Source organism: Hippocampus guttulatus, chromosome 1 (genome assembly GCF_054856545.1).
Source record: "Hippocampus guttulatus isolate MCC_2025c chromosome 1, RoL_Hgut_1.0, whole genome shotgun sequence".
In the NCBI taxonomy this organism is placed as follows: Eukaryota; Metazoa; Chordata; class Actinopteri; order Syngnathiformes; family Syngnathidae; genus Hippocampus; species Hippocampus guttulatus.
The window spans coordinates 29863713-29883099 of record NC_141261.1 but is presented as its reverse complement, the minus strand read 5'-3'; the positions used below and the strand labels follow the sequence as shown (position 1 = coordinate 29883099).

The 19387-nt window shown below is 43.4% G+C and overlaps 3 protein-coding genes across 4 annotated transcripts; all 3 read right to left on the bottom strand.

Annotated features, from left to right (window-relative positions):
* Window positions 1–539: 539 nt before the first annotated feature.
* cldn10d (claudin 10d) lies at window positions 540–3223 on the bottom strand. Its single transcript, XM_086125562.1, has 5 exons — window positions 2789–3223; window positions 1921–2082; window positions 1755–1836; window positions 1559–1666; window positions 540–1421 (listed from the first exon to the last, which is right to left on the bottom strand). The coding sequence occupies exons 1-5, from the start codon at window positions 3018–3020 to the stop codon at window positions 1235–1237; spliced, it is 771 nt and encodes a 256-aa protein (XP_085981688.1). The 5' UTR covers window positions 3021–3223; the 3' UTR covers window positions 540–1234.
* A 2015-nt stretch (window positions 3224–5238) lies between these two features.
* cldn10e (claudin 10e) lies at window positions 5239–10303 on the bottom strand. 2 transcript variants are annotated; one of them, XM_086125532.1, is made up of 5 exons: window positions 9851–10303; window positions 9614–9775; window positions 8333–8414; window positions 8137–8250; window positions 5239–7887 (listed from the first exon to the last, which is right to left on the bottom strand). In XM_086125532.1, exons 1-5 carry the CDS (start codon window positions 10080–10082, stop codon window positions 7506–7508), a joined length of 972 nt encoding a protein of 323 aa, XP_085981658.1. In that variant the 5' UTR covers window positions 10083–10303; the 3' UTR covers window positions 5239–7505. The 2 variants fall into 2 exon arrangements, with proteins under 2 accessions (XP_085981658.1, XP_085981665.1); XM_086125539.1 differs by lacking the exon at window positions 9614–9775 and having other exon boundaries at window positions 9851–10302.
* Window positions 10304–14309: 4006 nt separating this feature from the next.
* Window positions 14310–15979, bottom strand: cldn10a (claudin 10a). The gene is made up of 5 exons (XM_086106231.1): window positions 15760–15979; window positions 15417–15578; window positions 15248–15329; window positions 15071–15175; window positions 14310–14439 (listed from the first exon to the last, which is right to left on the bottom strand). The coding sequence occupies exons 1-5, from the start codon at window positions 15977–15979 to the stop codon at window positions 14310–14312; spliced, it is 699 nt and encodes a 232-aa protein (XP_085962357.1).
* Between the last annotated feature and the right edge of the window lie 3408 nt (window positions 15980–19387).

The following is a 19387-nucleotide window of genomic DNA, read 5'->3' as shown; positions in this document are numbered from 1 at the left end:
AAATGTCAGGAGCCAGAAGTCTTGGAAAGCGGAAAGAGAACAAAAAGTCAGCTCATCCTGGATGACATGCAACCCCTGCCCTCTCTTGTGAAGATCCTCGTCGCCTTGCAATGGCAAACATGAGCTGTTTGTACAGAACTATCTGCAGCAAGCCTGGTCCGACAGGTTCAGAGCCAGGTTGAAGGTCAGGAGGGGGATGAGGAGGACCAGCGGCCACAGCCAGGGCCCTTCGAAAAGCACAGGCGGATTTGGAACGACGACCTCAGGACTGTGATGTGGTTACTAATAGCCACGGTGCCGCTGAAAATTCAATTGTTCAGTTGTCAATCTTTTGCGTTCCGATGCAGCTGAGGTTTGGGCCTTTTTGTTGTTTACAGTTGAACTGTTTTAAATAAATTGTAATTGCAGTGCATCAAAATCGGTGGTTATAAATTATTGACCTGTGTGACAAAAAAGATAAGTTGAATCGGAAAATCAAAAGATGCGAGTGCATCAAATGAAATCCAAAGGAAATGGTTCAGTAAAAGAATATAGCGAGATGCGTATAGAATCGTGTTTTATTGGAGAGATATCAAGTTGAAGCAAATGCCACAGCACTAACTAGTTCAGATGTGAGGTAAATGCAAAGAAACTCACTGCATCACACCCTCTCGAACTCAGCACCATATCGCCTCAAATCCCACAAATTGAACTGAATCAAATCATTCCACTTTGAAATGGAACTGTCCTTGGCCCGTAACACACCCCATGTATCATGATACAGTATGTATCAAATCAACTCTTGTTGGAGGGAGGTACACCCCTAGTTGAGATTAAAAAATAATAATATTAATGAATCATATACTTGGCTATGTATTTAAGACAAAGGCATAGAAAGGCATTTGGGAATCCCACACTGAGTAAAATCCTCAGGAAGAGACATTAGCAGTCTCTCAAGGTCATGCCAAAACACCAAGGGCACTCAAAGCCTCATTCATTTTAGCCAATCAGAAGGCTGGAGAATCTCATTTCCAGATAATGCACAAAAACAAAATGCTGATTAAAAATCCTTCAGCAATAAAATGTGTTAGAATAAAGGGATGACACTTTCATGAGAGAAGTAAACGTTTTTCTCTTTTTCAAACACAGTGACTAAAGTGACATTTAGCTACAGTAGTTATTTCCAGTGTTTATCAAAAAGAATGGCAGTCTTTCCTCAATGCAAGTTCGCTTTTTGAGAATACCCCCCTTTTGCTCAGACAAAGTCATCCCTGCTGAAGGTGCCTGCCGTCTTTGTTGCTGCTCTGCTTGGTCGACTCTTCCTCCCCTCATAAAACAGCGGTGGTCCCATACTGACTCTGGATGTGGTGGGTGGGAGCATATACGTCTTTCGAGTGCGGGCGGTGGCGTAAGTGGCTGGTCTCCGTGGTCGGTTTGATGAACTGTGTAGGACCAGAATTGAGAAATAATTCTATTCGCAAAAAACTTTTTTTTAATTGGACATTTTGGTAAAAGCCTATATATACAGTGTGTGTGTGTATATATATATATATATATATATATATTTATTTTTTTTTACCCTGATGGAAGACCTTCTTTTCCAGAGAAGTAACTCAGCACAGTCCCACCAGAGAGCAAAAGGATGGAGCCCCCCCAGCCAATGAAAACTGCAGCTCCAAGCTCAAATCTGAATATTGACATGAATACATTATGTTTGACCTTTGCCTAGCCTCCACAAATGTATTCATCTTTCTCCTCAGAAAAACTGCACTCACTTTTGGGCCCTGAAATTTGGGTCGAGGAATTCTGTGATGACTCTGTTCGCCCACCAGGAGTAAGTGATCATACCACAGAAGCCTAGCACAAAGATGTCCAGTGTGTTTTGTATTGTATTGTACGAGCCAGTCGTCTTTTGACAGTTGAGCAAAAAGTCAAACTTACCCGAGACGAGGTAAGTGATTCCGCCTGCGAAGGTCACTCTCGCGTTGGCAACCTCGGATCCGCCTATTTTCGTGCACTTCATGCCAATGAGAGTGAGAACGCCGCCAAAGAAGCCAGTGATGACCGCGCAGACCGCCAATGCTCGACAGGCATGCAGGAACCCTGCATGCCGAGGGATGAGTATCGTTAACATTTTAACGATACTAGCGCTACGACGCTTAAACGAGTGTGTGTGTGTGTGTGTGTGCGCGCGCGTGTGTGCGTGCGTGTGTGCGCGCGCGCGTGTGTGTGCGCGCGTGCGTGTAAGAAACAAAAAACATTTTCCTGATATCTTATCAAAGTGTAGTGGCCCAGTAGTAATATTGTAACATCCATACTGTGCTAGTTCGTTACTAAAGTAGAGGTTATGGAAATATATCAAACAAAATCTGTCAGAGGAGAAATAGTTATGTTTAAGTATATTCATAAATTTGTCAAATCCCAGTTTATCTTGAGCCAATCCTGATTTTAAATGTGACAACAATTGAACGTGGTTAATCATTACATTTAGGAATAAAACTGGTCAACAAATGTTTACAATTTTTTTTTAATCAATCATGCAAGTAAACTTTTCTCAATTAATGTTTTGCATTGTTTCCTATTCTGTCCTCATTTTTTTCTCTAGCGCATCAGGTTTGAATAATAATCATAATAATACAGTAACAATAATGACATCGTAGCTATAAATGACAAATTCTGACAACTTGATATGCACCGTGCTAAAGAAAGCGAGGAAGGACATTTTTGAAATCAGCTTTAGGCACACATTGGAGTTAGAATTGGAGCCTAATATTTCCTTCAGGTTCTTGACAGATACGTGATGTCGTACCCGGCAGGGCCAGCATGGAGGGGTAGTCTTTGCAGTCGGACACCCCCGTAGTGTCTGAGATGCAGTCCCTCCACAGGTTGGAGTAGTAGTTGGAGGTGGTCATCACAATGCTGCCCACCTCAGAGAAGGTCCAGTACTCTGTGGGAAGGGTGGAGCACACCAGGATCCAGCCACAAAGGCAGGACACAAAGCAGCCAATTTCTGTGTACATCACCACCGTCCTGTACTTCATGGTGAGTGTCAACTCTTAAAACGAAGACCAAAATTGAAGTTTCTCTCTGTAGCTCCCCTCCCGTCTATGGCACTGCTGGTCTCAAGCTGTGACTACAGTTTGTTTTGCGTCTCATCTTTTTGGACGGTTTTGCCCAGTCAGCATTCTTCACTTTCCCAGGGCCCAAGTCCCCAGACGAGGGCTACTGAAGTCATCTTTTGTTTGCCTGCATGTGCGACTTGTGAGACAAACTGGACTAACCAGAGTAAGGAGGATGCTCTCACAGTTTGGAAAGTTAAACACGCACCTCTGAGTTGCGCATCAGATTTTTGGAGATGAGCTGTAGCCTATCCCAGCTGACTTTGAATCAAATGTAAATCATTTAAAGTGAAACTCAACTCAAAATGTTTCTTGGCTGGCAACCAGTACAGGGTGCGCCTCACCTGCTGCCTCAAAAGAGCTGGGATAGGCTCCAGCACGCCCGTGACCCTCGTGAGGATAAATAAGCAGATCAAATAATGGATGGATGGATGAATATGGTATATACGCCCACTCTAGTCAAAACATGTTCATCTGATTTATGTTGTATTTGTGGAACATCCATATGTTTTGATCCACCCAAGGTAGAAAAAAGGCGGGTTCGCATCGCAATTTGCAAGTCAAAGTTCGTATCTTGCACCTCATATAAACACATTGTAAAGCAAAACACACAACACGCTTATGCCACATGCATGGAGAAAGTCTGAGGCGGGAGCGGAGCTTTATGGTTGCGATGATGGCAAAAGTGTGTTAGCATCTCAGAACTCAATGCGAGCACCGTGGTGTAAAATTGCTGTAACATGCACCCTGCTCTCCATTGAAGATGCCCAGTGTGGGACCCAAAACAAGGTAAACTTAACGTGGTGTAAATTTGTTTGGTTCATGTTATTATACCTTACTAAGATATCATCAAACCTGTGGGGGACTACTTCTGTTGTCATTATGACTCCCGGCGAATTTGTGACTTGTTTATGATTTAGGTGACAAATAGATTATATGCCTGCGAGTCGCGACCATAATTACGCCTTGCAAGGTGCAAAGGAATTTGACTCGTGTCGACATGGCCAATGTAGTACAGTATTCCATCCATTTTCGAATCCGCTTCTCCTCACAAGGGTCGCGGGCGTGCTGGAGCCTATTACCGCGGTCTTCGAGCAGTAGAACTGGTCGCCAGCCAATCGCAGTGTAGTATCCAAGTGGAGATATGTTAAAGGGTTTTGGTGAAGTAAAATGAAGAAAATATTTGTTTCCTCCTGAGGTGTCTTCATTTTGTCTTATTCCTTGTCAGCTGGTTTCAGAAACACATAGCAAGGAACCAGCTGTATTATCCATCCATCCATCCATTTTCAACAGCACTATCCCAGTTGACCTCAGGTGAAGGCGGACGACACCCTGAACTCGTGGGCAGTCAGTCGCAGGGCACATGAAGAGACGAACAACCATTCACACCCACATCCACTCCGTCACCGAGTGGGAACCGATCCCGCTCTGCCCGCAATCAAGTCAGGTGCGTGTACCGCTACACCATCAGCGGCCCTGCTGTATTATGTCACTTGCTCCTCAAATTAAGTTAAGCAAAAATGCTCTTCAAAGAAATAAAAAAGTTATTTCCAGTCTTGCCATCTCCAGGGGCACCATTTTGACATCCCATTGCTTAAGGGCCTAGCTTGCCAACGTCACATGACAAAACCCGGAAAACAGAGGTGCCGTGCTGGTCACTACCTGAGCCCTGAGGCACTGTGATGTCATTTTCATGTGACCATCCAGCCACCACTTGGGTCCCCAAACCACTGAAATATTCCCCCACTCAATGCTCTCTGTCAATCAATATTAAGCTTCTCTTGTTGTGCTGATAGCGTTGTGTTTTTAGCTCCATCCTGGGTTACGTGACAATGCCATCCAACAGCAGTTTGTGACCAAGCTGATGTCCAGAAGCCAGACTTTTGTGGCACAGTATGCCGCTTCCACACTCGTGAGGCTTCTGATTGTTAAAATAATAAATTGACAACAACACATAATGGCAATTTATCAAACTTCAATTGTAAAATACACCGAACAGCAAAACGAGTCAACAACAACAGCAAAAGAAGCTTTTTGGTTTTGTTGGAGAGGATTTGTCAATTTTTTCATGAGCACAATCCACATACTCAGCCCGGCCCTGCTGTTCACCCTATTCAGTAAATATATCTTACCGACAAATGTTGCACCCTTCAAGAGGAAGATAAACACGCTTCAGTGCTTTCAAACAGTATGAAATTTATTGCTCAAAGCATTATTACAACAACAACAAAAATAACCCAAACACAAAATTATTTTCTTTTGTGATTTTTTTGTGTGTGTTTGGAATGTGGGAGGAAGCCAGAATACACAAAGAACCCACACCAAAGTGCTTGCGGGCCCCACGAAGAGTGGCCCAAGCAGATTCGAACATGGATACTTTTGACTGCAAAGCAGACATGCTAACCGCACCCACCAACATGACTAACATCAGATTAAACAATTGAAATGGCCTCCTTGACTTCCGACATTCATAATGTTGTTGTATTTTGATATTTGACTCGTGTCTATCATTTTGTTGACTCTATTTAGCTGCATGAGAGATAAAAGGGCTAAATGTTTGAAATGGCTCCCGAGTGCAATTCTACAATGCAAACTCCAGCCACAATCATAAACACAAAGACCCACAATTGTCCTGAGCTTTGTATGTCTGTGAGGAAGTAAGCTAGGGCTCTCTCCCTGACCTGTGACCCTGCAATGGGAAAGCAGGATAGAAATCACTTGTGGGGATGTCTAAAAGGCTTCATGGATTCTCCAGGTTCTGTTTGAATGTGATGTTTTCCTGAATGAGCTGCACAGTAAGCCTGTCTGTCACGTCAGGTTGCTAGCTGTGCGAGTTGCAGGACTGTAGGTTAGTCTTGCTCTTGACAAAGTCCCAAATGATGGTCTCAGTTTAATGTGGGATGTGTTGAGATTTTTCATCCAGTTGGTCTATAATTCAAGGAACTCTGGATTTATTCTTAAAACAAGTCAAAGAGCACAACTGCACGGACAGCAGTACTTCACTGTATGATTTGTTTGTGGAAATAGTGGATGCATTGCACACAAGCAGGAGTCAGGTATTTTAAAACAGACCAGTAAGTACATTCAAACCAGTGGCGGATGCTGGTCTGTCAAGGAGGGGAAGCTCAATTTTGGCCTCCATCATAAAATGTGTCCGTTTATTTATACATGAATTCTACTCTCCGTTCGTTTTCAAGAAAATTATCTGTGACCCTGTCATACCAACAAGGCGTCTTTTCCAGGGACTTAACAGGTGTGCTACTATACAACTACAGCAACTACAATAAAACCCACCAGAAATAAAAGATTAATCTGTCGCGAGTCGCTTTCAACATTAAGAGAGTGTCGCTAAAATGATTAGAAGAAGTCTCAAGTTCAACTCAGAACAGAATGAGAATTGAAAAATGTTCCCACGGGTGCCTACACTAAAAGATCGCTGATTGGCTCAATTTGCTGTCAATCAAAAAGAGATTCGGCCTCAGACAGATCATCCAATCATCATGCAGAAATGCTCAGCGTCCGGGCCAACCCATAAACGCCCACTGTCCATAGACTCCCAGAGACGCTGAGCGTCCGATGGGCGGGACAAAACCAGCATTTATCCAATGACTCGCTAATGACATGCTACTCTGAACTCTCGAGACGCCCAGCGTCCGCGCTGTAGACGCTCAGCGTCCACACAGTATAAAACACAGTGAACCTGCAGGAATGAATGAGAAGAGAGTCGCGTCGTAACCAGTAATAAGAAGCTGATTCGGAACAAACGTTGAGCATATTTAGTCAATGACATGTACACACAATTGTACGTACACGCATATTTGATCACTTATTTTTTGTCATTTTAAGGAAAGCTGAGCTTCCCTTGCAGTCTTTGAGCAATCGCCTCTGATTCAAGCCATCCATTTTTCTGCCAACACTGACAGTTCATATTTATTCCAGGCCACAAAACACAATAGAGTCCTACTTCTCATGATTTGGAACTGAAGGCACCTCCTCGGCACCAGTTTTAGTATTACATAGACTACACTGTGCAGGCTCAGAATACCGCAGTTTCTGAAATACAACTGTAAATTAGTTTTTTGTCAGGGTTGAGTATAAAATGTTCGAAAAGATATGGTATGTTCATCTCCTAAATATAGTATAACCTTTATTTATTTCGCTTACATTCTATAAACCTCTCCAAACGTTATCATACTTGGTACAAGCCTTAACTTGGTCTTGCCGCAGTCTTTGTCTTGACTGGGACTCAAATTGTTGGACCTGGTTCAGGGGTCTTAACTGCAACACTGCCGTGTACCTTGGATCCATTAAACATAACAAACAACAGCTTTTGTCCCAATACTCTTAACAGCCTAAAGTGCAGCACCACGCTGGTGTTCTGGAGTCCTTTGTACAAGTCTGTGTCACTCAAATGTAGGAGTTCTTAAGGAAAGACACTGTCTGACTCCTCGAGCTGCCAGACAACGATGACACACGACTACTGATGATGCTACGCGACCCCGACGCAGTTGATGAGCTGTATCTGGACAAGAGGCCAGACTCTGAAGCTGACGCTGACCCTGACCCGACAGAAGCATTAGTTCTCTTTGTGTTCGACCCGCGCTCTGATACGGCGGAGCCTCCAGATGTCGATCCTGAGGAGATGGCGGATATGTTGGAACGCTCTGATGACAGCCCGGACACAGAGGCCGCTTTAATCCTGGAGGTGATTCCAGACACCGAGGACAGCTCTGTGGTGGACTTGGTTTTGAGGTCTTTTTCCACATCTGGTAATTGTCGGATGATCACTCTGCATGGAAAGAGAGACACAGTTTATTTCTTCTTTTTTTATTGCTCTCTCTCTCTCTCTCTTTCTCTCTCTCTATCTGCCTATTAGTAGCTGCTGTATCTCTCTATATATATACTGTGTCTGTGTTTACCTGTATGAGTGTGTTTCTGAGTCTCATTTTTATGCAGAATTTTATGACACCCCCAAATGACTGTAAACGTGTCCATGATGTGAGGTATATTGGTAAAGTGTTGTTCATTCTTGACTCACGTGTGCTCTTGTCCACATAGTGGCCTGCACACCGACCATAGATAGAAGGTACCACCAGCCATTTGAAAGGCGGAGCCAACCCAGCCGAGGAAGAGTGGGGTGCCAAGGTCAAACCTAAGGTCGATGAGAGTTGGGATCAATGTTGAAAATCAGTTTTGACACATTTCTATTGCTCACCGTTGAAGAATGTACTTACTTAAGCCCATCAAAGTTTGGGTTGAAATATTCTACTGAGACGTATTGTGCATAAACAGCATATCCACTTGTGGACAGTAAACCTGCAAACAGATATTTTATCAGTAGAATACAGTTTTGTTCTTCAGGGGCACTGCGGGATGACAATTCTACGGACTCATGACTGGCATCCTTCCGGTACTGTATTTTGCTTTACGGGACATGACAGTCGGATAACTGTGTGTTATGGTATTTTTGCAGTACACTCCAGTTTAGATGTTACATTTGCGACTTAATGATTAAAAACAACAACAATGCATCCGATTTTTATGCTGCTGATTTTGTAACACACTTAACATGGATACATTATTCATTCACTCACACATGTACTTGTGCTTCTACCTTTAGCCTATCGCAAACGCATTCAGCAACATGCATCCACCACAATTCGCCTATCTGTACCAGCTGCAAAAATTCAGTAGGTTAACGAAAACGCCGGCGGGCTATTTTGAGGGATTGATGGGGAAACGGAGCAATATTGTAAAGTTTGATACATATCGGGCGTTCTCATCTTTTGTCTCTCATCCTGTATTCCCCAAAACAGTGCTTTGCAATGTTAATTTTAATGCAGGGCGATTAATAAAGAAGCAGAATGTGCTGCCTACCGTCACTTCTAGTCAGAAAATACTTCTTTATACTGTTAAATGACATTTTGTTATTTTTAACCAAGCATTAACCCCCAAAAAAAAGTACAATCAGGGACTGTTCTGACATTGGAACTTTACAGCAATCTACATTTTTGTGATGTTAAATTACACTTGTTTGTTAACTTGGTAACTGTTGTTGTTAACTGGTAGATGTAACCATTAATGTACATGCTATGGATTAGTATTTCACAGTATTTTACAATGATTATAAAAAAAGCAGGAAGACACTGTTGTGCATTCCTTGTGAATTTACTGAAATTTGTTACAGTGTACTTAAATGTAAAAGCATCACCAAAGTATGTTAATGAGTAAAATGACTGCATTCCTGACTAGAGATGCATATTTCTCCATTTTGACACTGTCAGAGAATGTCACAATATTAGACAGATATAGCTCTCAATTTCGCACCACTGCAAACCACAACCACAATAATAAATGTTGTATTCAATTAGTTCAATACGACATGAAATTTGTAAAGCACAACCGTAGAACTCTATTATTGGATCTCATTGGATATGCAGGCGTGCCTAGGTTTTTAGCCAGTGTGTTTATTCCTCCAATCTAATCACATGAATTGTATTAAAATGAGATTATACCACTGATTATGTGGAAGCAACCGCCAGTGTAGATCTTCCTGTGTTTTGAGCGGTCTTTCCCCCCAATGAAGGTGCACTCCATGCCCAACAAGCTGAGCACAAAGGCCAGCATGCCCAGGGACAGAGCAGCCATCAGCAGACCTCGCACAATCTGAATGTGGCCTGGAGTCGCACAGCAAGACGCAAAACTTAGCCAAGCGGGTGAGTTTGCCGTTTCTCAGACGGCTTGGTACCCACCCTCCACGGACCAGAGCACGGGGAAGTCGTAGCAGTTACTGACAGCTGTTGAATCCGTAAAGCAAGATCTCCACAGACTGGACCAGTACCAGGCCACCTTCAAGATGGAGGAGCCTCCCATGCCACCGACAGAGCTGATTTTCCAGCCCTCCATGGCCATAGTGCAAGCCACAAAGATCCAACCCAGGACTGTCATCAAAAAGCCCCAGATCTGAACCACTCGAATCCGCATCACCGGGCTTCGCCAAGAACAGGTTCCTTTGAAAGAGGTTGCCGCGCTCTATCCTTGATAATTTCCTTTGTGCGCTTTCTTTTTGGCAACACTTGATTTCTTACTGCAGAAGATGAATGTTAAGTTTTCATCCAAATAGCAACAACTGTTCATCTTCGGAAAGAAAAAGCCGAGTGGCTCGCATGTACAAGGCAGGGCTATGCTGTTGTTGTTGTTCTGCAAGTTTCAACATGCGGGTGGGAGAGGAGGGTCCCTCTGGTTCCCATTGCTACAAGTGACAATTGCCAGATTGCCAGCCCATGCATCCAAGCATGCATCTCCAATTACAAAAAACCCGTTGCACTCCCTTGACTGCCAAGTCAGCAGATATGGTAGATTGCAAATATCGCTCGAGTATCTGTGGCTGATTAGCTAGGTTGGTGCGAATTTTACCAACAACTGTGCACATTTGTTCCTTGATGACCTTAGCCTGTTCCAGTCAAGGCTACTCATGGAATCAGTCCGGAAGGCTGGTGATCAGTCATTCCACCAAAGCCTCACTGTGTCCGCGCTTCCATAATTAAAACACACTCCCATAATACCGAGCTGATGTGGCCAGTAATTAATACTCTGTCATCAACAATGAATTGGCCGGTGTGACTTTAATGGGCTTGGGGGCAACCCAGTGAGGCTTGGGTGACCTGAAATACCCGCAAGGGCACCCAGTTACAGTATTCCATTCCGGATTTAGGCTTTATTTGAGGCAAAGTTAAAGAAACAGCATATATCGGTTGAATGTTGTTATGTTCCCACACCTCAAGGATGTTGTACTGTGCATTCATGCTGCTCTCTGTGGCTGGTGTTCATTGATGCAATTGGTGAAATGTCATTGTGACCATTGCCAGAAAATTGCCAGTGTGGTGCCCATGGTGGCACGATAACCTCACAGAGGGTTGGCCATGCATGTGTGGATGTGTGTGTGCATGAGTCTTTCTTTGTCAGAGCATTCATAGTCAGGGTTCATGGACTACAATTCACAGCAATCCAGAACTATGCCCAAATCTCATAATTCTTCATTATGCTTAATGTTCCTTTTTACTTACCGGTAGCTTAGGTTCGACCCTGCTTCTATTGTGTGCCTATGCATGCGTGTGTGCGCGCGTGTGTGTCAGTGTGTGTGTGCGTGTAAGTTTGGTATATTTGTGCATCAAACGATGATTGTGGATTGTAGGGTAAACAATGACCTCTCTTCCATATTTGCTTGCTCGGATGTGATTGATGTTGACTGCAAGATTCAAATGTTGTTGGGTTTTTTTTAAGATAGATTCTTTGAGAGTTTTCATTCAGATCAGTTGGATATGTTTTATTTATATATGCAGTTAATGTGAATAATTTGTGGCAGAACATCAAGGGGTCTACAAGTACTGCGTCCATGTTAAAATGGCAGGAAAAAAAATCACAGGAATCACACATTTCCCCTTGCTGTGGGGGCGTCCAGAGGGGTGGCCAGAGTGTCACAAGGGGTGGCCGGGGCCACCATGTAGCGCCGCCTCTTTAATATTGCACAGTTATTGGCCACTTCAATTATTTGTAAAATCCATGAACATAAAACAAAATGACTGTAAATGAACAAATAAGCATTCAGTTTTTACAAGGTCGCACTTTGTTATTATTAACACTAAAGGGTTACCATTGGGGTTCCTAAATACAGATTTTCAAAATTACACAACCATCCGTTTTTGTATCATTCTCTTGTTCAGAGTGACAGAGAGGCGAGAAATTAATCACAAATCGGTCACAGCACTGTCAATCAGGGACAATAATTCACACTCAAATTTAGTTCACATTGAGTGTTCAATCAACCAAACATACCCTTGGGGAGAAGCTGAAACACTGAACAAGACAGAACAACACACAAAAACACCCAATAGCACAGAATAGCAGACATGTTTAAATTAGTGAACTACTTTTTGGACAGCAACTGGGTACTTGAAAACAATATAACATACCGTACTTCAAGTGCAAAACCATCCATCCATTTTCTAATCTGCTCATCCTCACAAGGGCCGGGGGTGCCGGTGCCTATCTCAGCTGTCTTAGGGCAGTAGGCGGGGTACAACCTGAACTGGTTGCCTGCCAATTGCAGGGCACACACAGACGAACAACCATCTGCGCTCACATTCACACCTAGGGACAATTTAGAGTGTTCCATTAATCTGCCATACATGTTTTTGAAACATGGGAGGAAACTGGAGTACCCGGAGAAAAACCACACAGGCACAGGGAGAACATGCAAACTCCACATAGGAAGGCCAGAACCGGAATCGAACCTGGACCTCTGCATTGTGAGGCCCATGTGCTAACCAGCTGTCACGGTGCCGCCCCATACCTAAAACTATCCATCCATCCATTTTCCGCACCGCTTGATCCTCACTAGGGTCGCGGGGGGTGCTGGAGCCTATCCCAGCCGTCTTCGGGCAGTAGGCGGGGACACCCTGAATCAGTTGCCAGCCAATCGCAGGGCACACAGAGACGAACAACCATCCACGCTCACATTCACACCTAGGGACAATTTAGAGCATTCAATCAGCCTGCCATGCATGTTTTTGGAATGTGGGAGGAAACCGGAGTACCCGGAGAAAACCCACGCAGGCCCGGGGAGAACATGCAAACTCCACACAGGGAGGCCGGAGCTGGAATTGAACCCGGTACCTCTGCACTGTGAAGTCGACGTGCTAACCACTGGACTACCGGGCTACCTAAAACTAAGAGGTCCAAAATGTACAGTTAAACACAATTTTCCCCCAAAGTCAAGTTTTCTTTTCAATTGTAAAATGGCATGCTGACATTTCAAAACACTAAATCACCTTTCGGGAATGCCGTGGACAACTGACACTGACGTTTATGAACGCAATGCAACGTGTTGGGCACAGCCTGAGGTTCCTGCTGATGCTTATTCAGAGGTGCAGATTGATGGATGATTAGTCGAGTCTGCAGATTCTCTGTAGCCTCAGATGTGACCCAGTGGTCCATGGAGGTCAGATCATTGGAGACGGAGACCACGTGAGATGCCCTCATGTGACCCATCTTTCCGCTTTGATCATATTAAAAGAAGCTCACCTATGAAGCGAAAACTGCTGGCACCGGGAGAGAGGCTTTGAGTAGAAACTGTGCTAAAAAATTGCTTTATTTTCAAAGTCATGACCCCACATTTCAGTACAAACAATGAGGGTTCATCAAGAATGGTGGGCAAGTGTAAAGGCCAGCTTTATTAAAAGTGACCTCGAGTTCAAATGCTGATTTGTGCCAAGTTAAATTGCTTGCCTGAAACAAAAAGAAGAAGAAGAATCTGGCACATTTTAAGAATCATCTGTAAATATCCTCTGTTCCAGTATTTCTCTTTTAAAGTTAATCCACATCTGGGCTGGGCAAAATTCAGAATTCAATTCAATTCAATGGATGAATTTGAATGTTAATTGGCTCCACCCCACAGGATGTTGAATTGAATTCCAGTTACAGGAAGTGGAGGTGAACTCACTGCAACTCAAAGAAACTCTCTCTCATCCTATTTCACTGAGAATGAGACGTTTCACATTCATTTTTCTTCCAGATGGAAGTACAGAGACTAAAATTAAGTATAAATTTCCCTTATGTTGGAAATCTTAAAAATATATCATTATTTCAAAGTAATAAAATGAAACATGTTTTTACAATATTGTTTTATCTGAGTAGGCTTTTAATGTGAATTCAAGAAAAAAACAATTACTACACTTTACCATTCACCATAATTAAGTATTGTGTACAGATATAAACAATGTTTAAACAAGTCACTATTCTTGACTTCTGATTCTAAAACTAGTTATCCATCAATTTGTTGTGTGCTGTGTATGTAATATGGGGAAGTGACATTTTGTGACAAAAACATTTACTGTATATGGTTTCACAAAATTCACCATTATCACAGCCCTCCAAGGGAAACCTTAACTACAATGTGGCCCGCGACAAAAATTAGTTTGACACCCCTGCTGCAAAGCTTCATTGTTAAATACACTCCAATTCTGCATCATCAATTTATTTGAATTTCCATACCACTTCCTACAATTTCAATTTCAATTGGATTTCCGTTTCCTGTTTGCCTATTCAATTCAAATTTGAGAAATGAATTGGAATTTTGGGGTCGTTCTCATTTCAGCGCTGAATTTCGTACAGCCCTGAGCGACACCCATGATCTCATGTGAACAAGCAATTTCACACATAGGCGTTTCTTCCAAACTGCCTGGATGGCTCCAGAAATTCTCTGTGGAGGCTGCTCGCGGCCTTGCCGCGCTTGTCATGTAGGTGTGCAAACACAGCAGCGGCCCTTGAGGATTGATGGCCTCTGCAAACACCAGGTGGAAGGACGTGAAGACAACTCTTTTAACAAAGGACACCAGGCTGTTTGAAACACTCATTAATGCAAGCTAATGTTGATGCTCATTCGTGGAAAATGGTGTATTCATCCATCCAATTTCTTTACCACTTACCCTCAATATGGTCAGGGGTGTACTGAAGCCAACTTGAGTTGGCAAGGGGGGGGGGGGCACACCCGTCCCTACACTAGTCACCAGCCAATCACAGGGAAATTATGTTATGGTTTTTTTTTTCCTGTAAATGTGTTTTTCAAAGTCAGTCTTCAAATTTCCCCTTCATGTCCATTTTTTTTCATTGCTTGTATTTTGTCTTTTTTTCTGACTTTAGCGTGCTGGTTTTTACATTCAAGTTTCGTTTGATCACTTTCATCTTGATGACAGTGTTTTGGGTCCGTTAAGGGATAACAGAGATTCCAATAAATATCTAAAGTCCTGCTCAACTAATTTGGGCCCCAAAAGTCTATGTAGGACTTCTTTGATTAGAAAAAAAAAACATTGGCAAGCATGGCCACTAAACACTATTAAAGGGTGTGAAAGCAGGATTTAGAGGCTCGTGTGTGTCTGAGAACTGTTGCTGACTGAGGCCCATCGTCAACTTGCCTGATGTTCGAGCTCGCTGACAGCGAGAGACAGAAAATCAAACCTCCCAAAATGCATAACACGGATCCAGCCCATCCGATGAAGAGCGCTGCTCCCAGTTCAAACCTGCCATGGACATCAAACCCCTGAAATTCATTGCGGGACTTCATACATGTCACCCCGGCTGTCGTGACCTACTTCTGTGCAACAAAGAGGGGGTCGAAGAAGTCGCTGGTGATCCTGTGAGCATATATGGAGCAGGCGGTCATGCAGCACAATCCTGTGGAGGCAAATGAAGACGTAATCCTGTGACGTCAAATTTTAGAGGCCAAAATTCCACTCTCAGCTTTGGGGAGTACATTTTTACCGCTGAGGATGTACTGAAAACCTGCAAAGACTGCCAGGCGAGTTTTGGATGTCTCGGAACCTCCTACTTTTGTGCACTTCATTCCAAGCAGGGCAAGTGTGGCTCCAAAGAAACCCAGACACACCGCTGCAATCATCAGGCCCCGACATACTTGGATGTACGCTTGATAACAAAGACAGAGGAGCAATAAGAGTAATGACAGGCTATGGATGACCATGGTGTTGGGGTTGGGGGCGGTCAAGCTTCAGCTCCTTGTCATCAGGTGAAGGAGAAAATCACTTTCAAACTCTCTTGATCTGAAGCTTCGCTTTAAAGGTTTCGGCACAACATGAACTCAACTCACCGTCCAGAGCCAGCATCGAGGGAAAGTCCTTGCAGTTGGACACGCCTGTGGAATCGGTCACACATGTTTTCCACAGGTTAGACCAGAAGGTAGCCGTAGTGATGACCGTCCCATCTACCGAGGAGACCTTCCAGTAGTCTGTAGGGAGTGTGGATGACACCAGGATCCACCCGGAGACACTCAGGAGAAACGCAGCAATCTCTGTCGCCGTTGTGCTCATTGTTCCTTGGGCCTTGGATGTGTGGATCAAATCAGGCCAGGAACTTTTAAAGGCTCTTGCTGATGCGACACCTTTGTGTTCTCTTGCAGAAATGACTGAGGAGCTCTGGGCGGGTTGGTCCAGCACCTCCGCGCCAAGGCTGGCAACACTTGATGTGGAATTACTTGAGGCCCTCTTGAGGTTGGCTGGCATTCAATAAGCAGTTTGATGTTATTGGACTACTGGCGTGCACACAGCTCATCACTCCACACACATTCATGGGGTCTGCAAGGTACAAGGAAGTCTTGGATGGGAGGTGTCCCTGACAGAGAAGGAACATGTGATGGGCAAGACAGATAACATAGACATGGCTTGTGCCTTGAATGGCTTGCTTTCAGGTTAGTAACCAATCCACTGCTTCCCATCTGTTATTGTCATAGTAGTAGTAGAGCAGGGGTGCCCATTATATCGATCGCGGACTGGTCCCAAGGCGATCACGAGGGGTGTAGAGGAGAAAAACAAACAAACATCCATTTGTGTGTCTTTGTGCATGTTAGTAATATATATTTTTGTGTGTGTTGATGTACACTGCACCCTAATCATCCTATCAGTCTCATTTTCACAAAAAGTAGTCAAAAAATAAAATGAAGCAGGTAAATTTTTAACTGCGTCATCGGAGGTTGTTAGCGCTCAGCCGTCTGCAATTGCAGCTTGTGATCAGAGCTGTTGCGCTCTATCTTTTATCGTTATCATTATTCTCCTTCAGAATTTGTTTCGTGTACAATTAGGAATTTAGAGGGCCGAGGGAAACACTTTAAAACGGTACGTGTGAGATACAATGGTTAACAAGCTGCAAAAGTGCATTGCATGCCTCAGTGTCAGGCTGTTGCTTGTCATGGCGTGCGTGTGTATGTGTGCGCGTGTGTGCGGTAACGGGTCGATCGTGGGAAGTTGGTTGATCGAAAAGTCGATCTTCGGTCCAAAAACTTTGGGGACCCCTGCAGTAGAGGGATTAGGATGCTCTGCACTCAGTTGGCAACACTGTAGCGGCATCAAATGGGAATCTGCCAACATATGATGGAGGAACTGAATTTCAGTTTTAATTCTAAATGTATGGTAATACTAATTTTGGTCACGATATGTGTTCCTGGTTTCTTTCTGTTTGTCAGTTCATTGCTTCTGTTTCTGTTGCCAGCAGTCACAGTTCCTTTTTGTTCTGAAGTTATTCTCAGATTTGGTTGGTTACTTTTAATCTTGTTTTATTAGATTGATTAATTATGTATTTTACCTTCTTTTCCTTTTTGTGAGTAAATACTTTTGGAGATTTCTCCTGGTCCCGGTCTTGCCTCCCTGCTTCACTAAACTTAGGTTCACCTTTGGCCTTCCAACACCACAAAATACTTCTCTGTCCATGATCTGGTCTTTCGTGCTCTTACAGGGAAAAGTTCAATGACAAACAGTACTAATTGTTGAAGTCTACAGCCATGTGTGTGCTGCAGGGCCCAAATGGTTCTTTAAAAAGAAACATTAGATTAAAAAAAATACACACGTGTCAGCAAAATGGTCGTGATTCTTGGGCAGCGACGCAAGGGTGGAATGAAGTGAGGCTCAACTCAGGGACATGCATTTATGGTAGGCAGGTGAGGTACTTCCGCCCCCTGCTGGCCGTTCTCGACCAGTAAACTCTATGGTCTATCCATCCATCCATCAATTTTCCAGTCCGCTTTGTTCCTACAGGGGTCGAGGGGGATGCTGGAGCCTAACCCAGCTGTCTTGGAGCAGTAGGTGGGGTACACCCTGAACCATTAGCCAGACAATCGCAGAGCACACACAGAACAAAAACCATCCACGCACACACACTCACACTTAGGGACAATTTAGAGTGTTCCATTAACCTGCCATGCATGTTTTTGGAATGTGGGAGGAAACCGGAATACCCGGAGAAAACCCATGCAGGCCCAGGAAGTAGATGCAAATTTCACACCGGGAGGCCAGAGCCGGAATCGAACCCTGCACCTTTGCACTATGAAGTCGACGCACGAACCACTGGACGACCGGGCCGCCCATATATGGTCCAGTAATTGGCAATTATTTCTTAATTAAAATAGCTGAATGTGCTTATTTTCTATTCAAATACATGGGCAGGAAGTAAAGTGAAGCCTTGCGGTTCCGTGCCTCCAGTTACCACACATAAATTAATTGCGTGGACACACGCACACACACACACACACACATGCACACACACGCACACACACGCACACACACACGCACACACACGCACACATGCACACACACGCACACACACACGCACGCACACACACGAGAGGTGTTAATGTTTCTCTCTTCTGCCAATAAAAGTTTTTTTTTTTATGGACTGCACATGCTGACATTCAAAAGTCTGTCCAATACATGTAATGAATGTATGTGAAATATTTTGACACTCTCTAGTTTAATTGCACGTTGAGGCCACCGACATATATAAAGGAATGGATTAACAATTACTTGCCGTCGGGAGAAGTGAAGCCATTTTAAGTTGTAACACGCTTCACTCGCCTAACTTGAATACATTTTATTTCTCTGTGACGTTTTCACATTGTTTTCTTTCTCTGTGGTGAAGATGCCACTGTGTGTGGCATACAATGGTAGCAGTAAGTCTGGGAGAAGCACTAAAGACACATTTCATTGGTAAAAATGCCATTTTTCATTTGCTCTTAAGGTACTGTATATCTCTGAGTGGTCTATTGATAGTCCATTTATATTACCTGTATGCTCAGAAAATACCTTGCCTCTGCTAGCATGTGGCATTGCCGCAATCCATAGAAGAAGCCCATAGATCATACATAAACCAAAAGAGCAAGCCTTTGGCTGTTTGTGGACTTGCCGACTCCAGGAAATTTTTTTGTAACTTGAATTCTTTAACGATTTTGACTCAGATTGGTTTGTTCGAAAAATAAAAGAAATGCATTTATGAAACAAGACACGTAGATGATTTTATAATTGGGGCTTTCATAACATATTGAATATAAAGGGACGAGCAAATGCTTTTTTTTCTGTTAAAAGAGAGCTTTGCAAAAAAACAAAAAAACAATGAACTTGACCTTATAATAACTATTCTTTAGTTTTTTTGCATCACATTGTTGAACATTTGGAAATGATAGAAGCGTAATTAAAAGCTTTGCACACAAATATTCCAGAATTCAACTTTGACCTTATTAAAAATATATGTTTCAATGAAGGGCAAAATTTAAACATAGGATAATCTTTTCGTTTGGGTTCATATTTTTACATCTGACTCCAGAGGAGTAGAGCCTCACCAGCCATGAACCTCTCTTTCACTGGTTCTATTCAAATTTTGTGAGCAGCTTCCAGACTGTAAACTTTGCCTTTAACAGTCAAATTGATGAAAGTTATTGTTTTTCGAATGTTTTT